The sequence below is a fragment of the Metopolophium dirhodum genome, chromosome 1 (assembly GCF_019925205.1).
Source record: "Metopolophium dirhodum isolate CAU chromosome 1, ASM1992520v1, whole genome shotgun sequence".
NCBI lineage: Eukaryota > Metazoa > Arthropoda > Insecta > Hemiptera > Aphididae > Metopolophium > Metopolophium dirhodum.
This window is the reverse complement of record NC_083560.1, coordinates 104,916,933-104,929,016: the sequence shown is the minus strand read 5'-3', so window position 1 is coordinate 104,929,016 and position 12,084 is coordinate 104,916,933. Positions and strand designations below refer to the sequence as shown.

At 27.0% G+C, this 12,084-nt stretch overlaps 1 protein-coding gene across 4 annotated transcripts in view; it reads left to right on the top strand.

Annotated features, from left to right (window-relative positions):
• LOC132934516 (glutamate decarboxylase) overlaps positions 1 to 12,084 on the top strand; it is a 116,317-nt gene that overhangs the window by 6,315 nt on the left and 97,918 nt on the right. Inside the window, exon 1 of one of the 4 annotated variants that reach the window (XM_061000830.1) lies at positions 5,231 to 5,370. The exons of 1 other annotated variant lie outside the window; for it this stretch is intronic. In XM_061000830.1, coding sequence (XP_060856813.1) covers positions 5,335 to 5,370 — 36 coding nt within the window. In that variant the 5' untranslated portion in view covers positions 5,231 to 5,334. Of the gene's footprint in view, positions 1 to 5,230; positions 5,371 to 8,009; positions 8,274 to 12,084 lie in introns of those variants that run through there. 2 more of the 4 variants (XM_061000831.1, XM_061000833.1) reach the window with 2 other exon arrangements.

The following is a 12,084-nucleotide window of genomic DNA, read 5'->3' as shown; positions in this document are numbered from 1 at the left end:
TATAGCCAATCCCGGATTAAGATCATTTTGGGCCCGGGGCTAAATAGTAATAATATATCCATTATTCATATATTATAGGAAACGTACTACCGGCAGGGGCCCACTAGTTTTCGATATCCGTTGTGGGCCCATGGCCCACCTGCCCGCTTAACTCGGACTTGATTATAGCAACTCAATGGTGGATAATGATAACAAATGAATTTAATAATTTTTATTCGGTGATTTCGGATTGTGACATCCTGTAAAAACGTGCGAAAAAAATCAGGTGACTGGAATATAAAATAAATATGCACTTAATGGAACTTGGTAAAAACCAAAACAATGTATGAAATGAAATACGCGACACTGCAGGACAAAATATCTGTTAATAATATAGGACACGAAATACCAATTTAAAAAAAAAATAATAGATATTTACAACGTGTAGATATAGGTAATATGAATTGCATAACAATTCGCAACGTATAGATTACAAGCTATTTTAATGTATTATTAGAGCACATTTTTTTATTTAACCAGGGATACAAACAATTGTTTTGTTACGTAATAAGTACCTATAAATAGATATTACTCATTTGTTTGTTTATTATTTAACTCTGATGTATGAATATTATTTAAATTAAAAAAGCTGCATATTATAATTAGGTAGGTACTTGCAGTTTGTACATTTTAATTTAATACTTATAACAGTAATTAAAACTTACCTAATAATATGATAAATTATATTATACATGAATATAATATTATTAATATTTGAGGTATGTTTTCTATATTTGATAATATTTGGTTATATCAAATTGTATGGCACAGAAAATATTAAAATTAGCCCTCGCCCCTCTCACAATAAATTAATTTACAAATTATACAGTATTTTGTATTATTTACAGAACATAATATATTTTATCACAAACATTCAAAATAGCTATTTGGAACGTGAATTCCTGTATACATATAATGTATATAATATATTCCTGTACCTGATACGCTTACATAAACTACCCTTGTTAATTTTTGTGAGTTTGGAACTGAACTTTTGAAATTTGAAAATACATAAAACTATTTAAATTTTACACTATTAAGGAATAATAAAAAAGTTTCAAAGTAAATAAGTACTGAGTGTCTGAGTAAGACATAATTGCTTAAAGATTTAACTTATAAAATAAGAAAATGTACGTTATCCTATATGCCCAATTAAATCAACAAACACATTAATGATAAGAGACAGTAAAAGTACAATGAATATTATTGTGATATATCCAGTGAAATTCATAAACGAATAACAGCAGTAGACATTTGAAAATTTTATTTTATATTTTTTTTTCTTTCGGTTTCAAATAGCTCGAAAATTTATGACAAGGTTAATCTCTTATTACTGAAATTAGCATTCGAAGTTCCAATTATACAAAATTTGTCAAAATCACGAAACTTACGAAAATTTTCAAATTATTTTTTAGTTATAAACATATAAAATGTTCCATTTTTATAGCTCATGCTTGAAAATTGAATATAAAGTGTCCCTCAAGTAGTTTTTACTGAAATCTAAAAATGTAGGTAATAAATATAAAACACAATTTTTTTTTTTGGATATTTGATTTTCAAATTTTGACAAAATTGAATATTATTTACACAAAGATTACCGATTTTAGTTATTTTGTAGCAATTTAAAAATATTTGCGCGGACTTGAAATGTAGTATGTATACCGTATACGTATGTTATTATATGAATACAGTTATAATTATTGTGTAAGGTAACTTCATTAGTTTTATCTCAATAAGTATGCCGAGTAAGGTAACTTACCCGACTGAACTGGATATAATATCGTACATAATTTGTGTCTAATTTATTATTAGTTAATGTACGCAATTGATAGAATAGGTCATAGCGGGTAAATCGACCCAAAATACAAATTGTTTGACAAGAGAGGGTCTGCTCTGCAGGTTATTTGTGATTTGTTCACCTGCCTAACGTCTTAGTTCGCTCCAGCTGTACAAAATAACGAATAAGTATTGAGGGGAGTCGATACAGCGCAGCCACATATTATTATTATTAGTCCTGAGAGTAGGTGCAACAAGTAAGGATAGAAACTTGGACAGAATACCAACCGGATGATATATCGCCATGTGCTAACTGCGGCTACTTTTCCCTTAAAAATCTTTTTACTTTTTTTTTTATCAAAAAAGCATAATTAAGTACAATATATTTTATACATTACTTACTGTTTGTACAATGGGCAATTTTTTTATGCAGTTTAAAATAACGGGAGGGAGGGAGAGTACTTAGTAGGTACTAACCACCCGACCAGAGTACTAAGTTATAATACTAATTTTAGACATTTATTATGCATTTATGAGACAATATAGTGTGAGCGATTTATTTGTTGAACACACTCAAATTTATACTCAACGTATACGTATTTTAAACCATATCGTGTTTTATTTATAATGATTTTGGTTTTCATCATTATCCCACGTTAAACGCAGTGTGCTGGTGTCAGTTTGTCACAAACAATAAAAGGGTGGCCCACGAAAAACGGACGATGTTTGTCTATAAGCACAGTACCTACTCGCTTGTTTTTTATGTTAAACCAATTTAATTTGAATTGCTTTATATTAATAAAGATTATATGAAGGCGCTTGAGTGTGTTGCAGTGCCATATACATAACTATGATATGGGGGGGGGGGGTATCAAACCCCCACCATCCCTCCGTATACACCCCCTGTATACTGTATTCTTGATCAGAATATCAGATCTCCAAGAGGTACTTGGAAAAGCGTCCCTCAACCTCTGAACGCTATCATGGGGAGCAGGTAGTTTCTACAAATAGCATGTCATTGGAAAATAAAACTGTTATAACTAGGGAACGGATTTAAATGCTCTAAAAAACAAGAAAAATGCCTTAAAAAAATGCTTTAATATCAAAAAATGCACTAAAAAAATGCCCTAAAAAACTTTAAAAATGGGTTTTATATTCAATAAAAACAAAATTTAAAATTTAAAACTTATAAAAAAACACATTATTATGAAAAATCTAATAAAAAATATTTAAATACAATACAACCTTAATTAATTAATTTTCAATTATCTTCTGTCCATCTTCTTTTTACCCTAAAAAATAAAAAATTTAATAGGTATACCATTTAGATAGGTATATTCGTTATACTTTTACCTTTTGTTTCATAGCATTGTATTATACACGTGTCAACAATAATTTCGTAATTTCGTAACATAATACATATTTAGGTATTTTAGTTTTTTTTAGAATGAATGTGGAAAAAATGTTGAAAAAATGACTTAAAAACCACAAAATGCACTAAAAATTTCAAAAAATGCTCTAAAAATGCAAAATAAAAGTTACATTTTTTAATTCTTTGACGTATGAAATGAACTTTTTGCTTGGAAACCAATGTTTTCGGACATTCAGAAAAAAATACAATTTGCATTCAAATCCGTTCCCTAGTTATAACTTAAAAAAATATAATCAAGCAATGCTTAATTAAAAATCATCCATTTTCAAAGTGTGTCAATGTGTCATCCGTTACTCGTTCTTGCTTTTGAATTTTCATCACTATATTATTATAACGCCCAGCTTGGTCTTCCAAACTTCATCAGTAAAGATTGTTAGATACTCATTAAAATTATAAATACTGCATTGGTAATATGATAACTATAGGTATTAGGTTTTATTTACCTTTTTTTTACAACTAAATTATTGAATTTCGAATCGTTTTAAAGTTAACATTTTACAATATAGAAAATATAGTACCTATAATACAGTACTTATTAAATACTGTATATATAAATATGTCTTGGAATTAATTGTTAAAAGTGTAAAGTGTTTAATTAGTGTAAAAATTGTTTTACAGTCAAGTCACGGCGACTTAAAGATTAGTCCGAGTTTTTTTGAAGGCATACATCGTTAAAGTCAAGTTATATCTCATAGTAAAAAGTTAAACATTAATTGTTAGCATTTGATCATCTTGTCATAATATAAAGACCGATACCGTGATACCATAATAGAGGGAACACTTCAACACTGACTTACTCAAAATAAGCTAGGGATACGGAAGATACTCCGAAGAGTGTACTCTCACTTTCGCATTGTTGTTAATAACGATCAATCTTCCGAAAATAATTTTTTTTAACTCTCGTCAAATGTAACCATAATATGACCCATCATAGTTTTATCTGGCAGTATTGATGTTGAAAACTTAAAGAGATTATAATGGTGCTATTATGATACTTATTTTTTACTTTATTTCTCCCTCACAAGTATACCTACCCTACAGTTTTAAACATAATATTAAATTCCAGTCCAAATTATTAATTGTTTTAGGGCCGTTCTTACAATGTCCGGTTAAAGTCAACCGACACTTGACCGGCTGAATTTTGCGGGTAGTAAAATCTGTTATCAGTCGGTTAGCGTTAACCGACATTTTACCGGACATTATAAGAACGGCCCTTCAAGTTAAATAGTATCTAGGTTTGTATATTTTTTGTGATTACATATTGTACGCACGATATTGCTCTCGATAATAATGTATACCTATACTAATAGTCAATAAATATTCGCGTCGAATATACAGAGATTGTTAGTACTGAACTAAAAATACTATTTAAGTGATAATAAGGGACGTCCCTAGAACCAATCGTAGGGAGGGGTGCCAAAACTAACTCAGTTTTTGCATATTATAATTTTGAATTGCTACTATTATTATAAAATAATATAACGGCGTAACTGCATGTGATAATCCGTCTTACTAATGTCTAAAAAAAGCCTACATAATATTCATACCTTTTAAGTTGATCACTACTCTCATACACTCAACATTTCTTATTTGTAATAATTTCATATTAAGACGACCGAAGTTATACATCATCAAAATATGTAATAGATAGGAATAAACACTGTCGGATACCATAATTATGAATATATGGTATATTGTAATAGTATATATAATATATTACCTATAATAAATTACATACTAAATAATATATATTATCGATTGTTTGTTTTATACAAGAGGAATTCATCAACTCTTGATAATAAAAACTAACTATTTATAATAATTAATTTTTAAATGAGCTAAAGGCTATTTAGTTTAACATTTTCTATACAACTTTTGTGTTGACTAATAAGATGAAAATAAAGCTGAGTAATAATTAAGATAAGATAACGATTTCTGAATGTAGGTATATATAAAAGAGTGTCAAAAATATATTATACAGATATTTTATTTCAAAAAATTGTTTGTAATAACTAATAACTTAGGTTGCTGTTTTTATTTTAATATATTTTGTTATATAGTGACATTTTTAGTGTTAAATTTCAAAAATGGAAAAGCAATCACAGGACAGTACTGATAATACGGTAAGCCACGATAATTTCACTATCACTTGTTTTTCCGATTATTACCTATCTCATAATCTAGATACCTACACAATTTGTCACTTACACGTAAAATCAATCCCGTAAATGTTAGCAAATTCATATTTATAACGTTAATGATACACTTTACATCTACGAGTTTACAACATCTGTTAACATTAAACATACATTTTTGGTATTTACAATCGTTATTTTTTTAACTAGGTAATTAAAATTACTAGAACACATTTTAATTTATAAATTTGTAATCTATTGTTTGGTAGTTTTATATATTTACGTTGTAAATTTAATGTCGTTTTCGTGTATACATTAGTAAACAGTAATTTTGCTAAATTGTGCTTGAACCCAAGTCCTTTAAAAATGCACGAATGTGATATTATTAATAAACAAATTGTGTATAATATGTTCACAACAATTGAAAATTATAACTTATAAGTAAAAAGTATAATATCATTATAATTATTGGCACATAGCCTCAAAAATCATTAAAAAAAGTGTTTAAATAATCCCCACGAGTTGTTTTCTAGGTACTTTATAACCTTGTGTTTGTACTTCATATTATTAAAGTACCTATATTAGTTTGATTAAAGTGTCACAGTTTTTTTACACATAGTGTACAGTTTCGACATAATGGAATATTTTATAATATACAAAGCGAATCGAGAGATTTATTAGTCTAACAATCATGTTTTTTTATGGGCGCTTTGAAGGGCAGTAAAAAAGTTCAAAATTATAGTTTCATGGCATAGTGAAATAATTTTTTCGTACAATTATGGCCGCATGTTTACATTTTAAACCCAAAATGATAAGTTCATAATATGTTGTACTAACGTTGGTAAACAAGTTTGATAAAAATAATTTATTTCAACCGCAACGATATATCTATAGTTTATAGGTATAGATATAATCGGGTGCAACGTACTTAATTAATTTTTGCACATTTGTGTTATAACATTTATAATATACAAACCAAATTTCAACTCCTATCACCTATAACTCCATAGTTATTAGTTATATAGGAACTCATAAAGTAGTTGAATAGTTGAATTAACAAAATATAATTTGCACAAAAATGATACTGTCTCGTCGTAATACAGGTACTATTTAAAATCTATAACGACAACGAGTACCTAATCAAAGTTATTGAGTACCTATAGCATATGTATAGCATTGTATTTTTGTGAGTGATGATAAATATCGATCATTATTAATTATTATTCAGTAATTGTGGCATATTATAATTTATTGTAAAAATGCTCGTGGTACGTGAGGTGCTCTCGAAAAACTCCACTTACGTATTGAAGTAGGTATTGATTTTTCGATTAGGGCCAATAATATTTCACATGACTCTAAGTAGCTGTTTAAACTTCAAAATATTTGAGACATTGTAATATACTATTACGACAACTGACCACGGGACGAGCGAAACGACGTATCTACCATTAGGTATATAATATAATATCGGATGGTACGATCATTTCCCATTGTGAAGTGCATTTTTTTGTGCTTTATTTAATAATTATCCTTCTGATCATATATTTTGGGTACGGACTGTAATTTTTATGTATTACAATACACTTAACTAATCATTACTCGTCCCTCACGTAGACTAGGCGCATGTTGCATTTGAGATTTGGTGGGGCTGAGCCTTACTATAAAATAATATTGAACAAGTTAAAAAAATGCAGGAAATATTTGAGGGGCTATTGAAATTGTTCGGTGGGCTTACTCCCTAAAGCTACTCCCCCACCCACCACAATTTGCACCTATGCATGGGTTTTTTACAGTATTAAATTGGAGTGCATGTAAACTCCGCCGGAAAAATAATCAGGTAAAATTGGGTTCATGTAAACTAGTTGCGCCAGTGAAAAATATCATGTAAATTTCGCCAGAGAAAAATCAAGTAACAGCATAAAATCAAAAAAAATATATATATATGTATAACAATAACCGTCCTCATTAAATAATAGTTAGGTATGTGTAAATGCCAAAAGATAAGTTTTATAACTTAAAAATAAAAATAATAATTATCCGAACAAATCATAGAAATATTGTAATGTGTATTAGACTCATACTAAAATCATGGTAGATACCTAATTGTAAAAATCATAAAATATGTATACTGTATATAGGTATGTTATGTTATAATATTTTGAACTGTGAACTAAAATTATGTGATACAAATTGTATACAAATTCTAACTATTAATATAATATAAATCTATTATTAGAACTCTTTATGGCGTTCTCTAACACCATAATTTTTTCTCTAATTTTTAATTTTTCAGTTTATTTTGTTGAGATAATGAGATATATTATTTAGTTTTCCATAAGCAACGCCTTCACACTGACGGAGTTTCCATATAACTATTATAGGTAAGAAAATAAAACTGGCAAAGTTTACATTAGATCTTTTCATTACCTTTTTATCTAACCGGTATTCTGTCGGAGTTTAGAATCACCCGTTAAATTATACATTACTTTTGACCTCATATAATCGTAGATTATAATTGTGCATTTTCATCGTTAATGTCTATAACCTATCAATCAATATATTATATTGAACACGCCAAGTGCGTTATATAATAATTTAAAAAACTTTTTATTTTCGATTTAAAATTGTATTGTGTCGTGCTAATATTAACATTTAGGTATTTACAGTTAATTGGTTGCAGTTTGTTGCCTAATTAGTAATTTCACAAAATTAATTTTCAATAATTTAATAATAATTGTAAACTTATTTCATAATACTTATAGAATTTAATTTTATATTGTTTACTTTTAAAACTATCTATCGACCTATTCACTACATTTCGAACCGTACGAAATCGATGAAGAATTATCTATATGAAATACTTTGAACACTGAAAATCACAAAATACATTGGTATGAACATTATATTTTATATTTGGTTAGCAGTTTACGTAAAATTACTAACTAGCAATATATTATCACACAAAGCTCTAAATGTTCCTTTGTTTAATTTTAACGAAAAATATATTTTATCAATACATTTACAATTGTATAGGTGTTTGGGGAAATGTCCACAACTAAAATTGACAGATGCCTGAATAACAAACATTATATTGTTTACTAATATATACGTCGATTATATTTTGTTGTATAATCCCGTGTGAGAAAATAACATTCACAGCTCTATAATTAATTGGACTAATATCAAAATGACAATATTGGATTCATACATATGTTTGTATTTTAAAATGAAAAGAGTATTCGATCATGAAAATCTATGGAAAATATAAAAAAATATATTATGAATATATACAATGAAAATTAAAATGTGTAATAAATTATAATGCTCAACGCTCAACAATTAATCAAATAAAAAAATATTTTAAAGTTACAACACAGCAATATTCAAACAAAAACGTTTACGGTTGAAAGTTGAAATTGCTTAAATTACTATAGTATAATATGTATCAACCTATAGGGAAATATTGGCTTTTAAAAGTGATCCTTTTTCTATCCTTTGTTTAAACCCAACGAGATATTATATAATATTATCATTTTCGTTACAATGCATTTTTTTAAACAAATATTTCATGGTTTAGTTTTAAGTTTATCATATTATATAATATTAATATTTTTTAATGTCACATTGATCATAATATTACATAAAAAAACATAGGGGTGCACATGGTGGGTGCAGAGTATGAAACTGCACCCCTAGAGAGTTCAGCTTAGTTTAGTTTGGATACCGAGTTAAATAATTTTTCTTGAGTCTGAGTTTAGAAATTGTTTCAACTCACGGTCATACGATTAGAGGTATGTACGATTCACGATTAAAATCGTTTTCTGTTATCGTGATGCGATAGAAGCTATCATGAAAACAGCTATCGCAAAAGTTATAAACGTATATGTCTATTGTATTTACAATGATTTGTATTTTTTTTCTGTCATCAATATTTGGGATAGAAAAAATGTTCCAATTTTTGACATCAGCATCTTTAATCACGGAAGAGTAAATCTAGTTGCTGCATTCGGGAGGTTAAATTTAAAAATTCTCAGCAGTAAAAAAAAAAATGGGCATTTTTACGCAAAACTAATTTTTGATAAAATTGATTTTATTTTATTGGTGTAACTCTAAAACTAATACTCTAAACTAAGTTATAACCGTAAACACTTCAACACTTAAAATTGTCTTCAAATATTTAAATTTGTATATTTGTTTTCTATACATTGTAAACATTTTTTACACTTTTTGAGATATTTATAGCCAAGGGAAATTGTACGAATTTTTATTTTTTTAAAACTATTGTCGATAAGAACTTTGATAAAAAATCTCGAAAATAAACAGATTTTTATATGTTTTTTTAATAGCAGTTCAACGAAAAATAACATTCATTTTTATGAGCGTTTGAATTTAAATATTTACAGTTATGTACATCTCTAAAGAAATGTAAATACCTAAAATCTAAAAGCTGTACTAATATTGTTTTGAATGTATAGGTACCTAAATATAATATATTTTTTTTTATTACAATTCATTTTTTCGCGTAACCTTCATACTTAAAGTTTTAGTATTTTACATTATAAATATAATATTTCTATCTAAAGACAATAATATTATATTTTCTTCTTCGTACCCAAAAATGTAACTTTTAACTATAATATAACACATGGTTATACAACTTTCAGAGTTTTATTTTAAACAATATACTATACCTACAAAAAATCTAAAAAATTAGAATTCTGTGAAAAGTATCGATTTCATCACGGTTGAGTATAGTCTATGACTGAAATTAAATTAAAAGTTTTCCATAACTGAATATTATTGACAGGGTTTTATCATGTTTTATCATTACATTTCACTGTAAACGCAACCTAAGGTGACAGCTGATAAGACATCAGAAAACCAATTAATACAACTTATTTGGGACAGATACCTAATATTTTACATCGACAGTTAAACTGTTCATGTATTTCATTAACATTTATATCGTATCACAACCTAAAAATTACTTTTTATTTTTTTCGTTATAAAATGGCATATTTGAGTAGGCATAACATTTCTAAAATATAAATTAAAATTGTAAACATCCCAAACGCATTAAATTAAGAATTGAAACACTTAAACGAACGACAGGGGCTCATCCCACTATTTGTAAATTACGTTCAATACTGATTCTGAAGTTTAAAATTTGTTTTATAATGAATTATTTTGACTCATCTTAAGGTACCTAATAATAGGTAAGTAAATTGTAAAATATACATGTGATCAATCATAATAATGTCAATATGTTTTCTTCGTCTTCTGAAAAAAAAAAGTGAACTCTGAAATTAATCAGAATGTTTTTATTAGTGTCGCAATATTATGTAACCAGCGTTCCTTCAGTAGGACAACCACTATAAGACCGCATTGGACCACACAGTATACCTGTAAACCTATACCCGTGTTTGCCGAGATTAGTTAATTAGTTGTTGGTGAATTTTCTGAATTTAGGAAAACATAGCCCGGTAAAAGAAGCACCAAAATTAAAATATGCCAAAAAAAGCCACGGAAATAACAAAAAAATCACTTTACTAACAAACACTAAACATTCAATGATTAGGTATGCTCCAAATATTTCAAATTTCCAATTTTTCTATAAATTATCAGAATTTATTATTATTGATGTTATTTATTAATCAATAATTATTATGTAACACCGTTTTATATATTTTTGTATTGTCGTGCTTTAAATAAGTTTAATATAATTATTCATTTTTGTACTTTCATATCATACTTATAAGTTTTAATAATAATAGCTGATAGGTAGATATTATGTACTTAGTACACACAACATTGTCTTTCATTAATCTTACAATTATTTATGTAATTGTATATAATATTAATAAATCTTTAATTTACCTAAATATGAAATATAAATAAAAATAGAAAATAGAAAATAGAAAAATAGACAATAGTATTTAAAAAATATAGTTAGTTTGGTAGGTATAATTGTACATTTACACCTAATTTATTGTAATACTTAGTACTTATACTATATATTTAGATATTTTATTAATTAATAATAAAGAAAAAAATTACAATTAATATAATATGACATTTGAAAATAACTAATAAAGAATAATAAACTAATCAAAGGTATTTTTTTCCAGGGCTTTATTTTCCTATAGGCGGGACTTTTTTTTACCTTTTTTTTATTTTGGGGCTTTTTTCCCCAGCCAATTTTTCTGAATACCAGTATTATATGTTAAAAAAAAATTAGATCTGTTTACCTACCTATATAGTATTAAAATCAGGAAACATTTTATTCTATACAAAAATTATATGATTAGGTATACCTAATAAAATAACTATAATTAATATACCCATATATTGTATTTTAATAAATAGTAACAATTAATCAAATTTATATTCCATTGTCGATGTTTCGCATGATAGGATAATAATAGTAATAATAATAATAACTGACTTCTATCATTGAATAATAAAAAAACAATTTTCATTAAATATTAAGTGTTCGTCGTTGATACAACGATTATAAAATATTTAATATTTCAAGTTTTTCGCGAACGAGTTTTTATGTTAATGACTTGCCATTTAAACTTTTTAATAAGTTTCTTTGTGTGGAGTGATAACATAAAATTTGCAACATTAGAAGGGTTTACGAGTTTTGGCATATTATAATTATAATGATCTGTGTAATTACCCAATCGTAAATATTTCAGA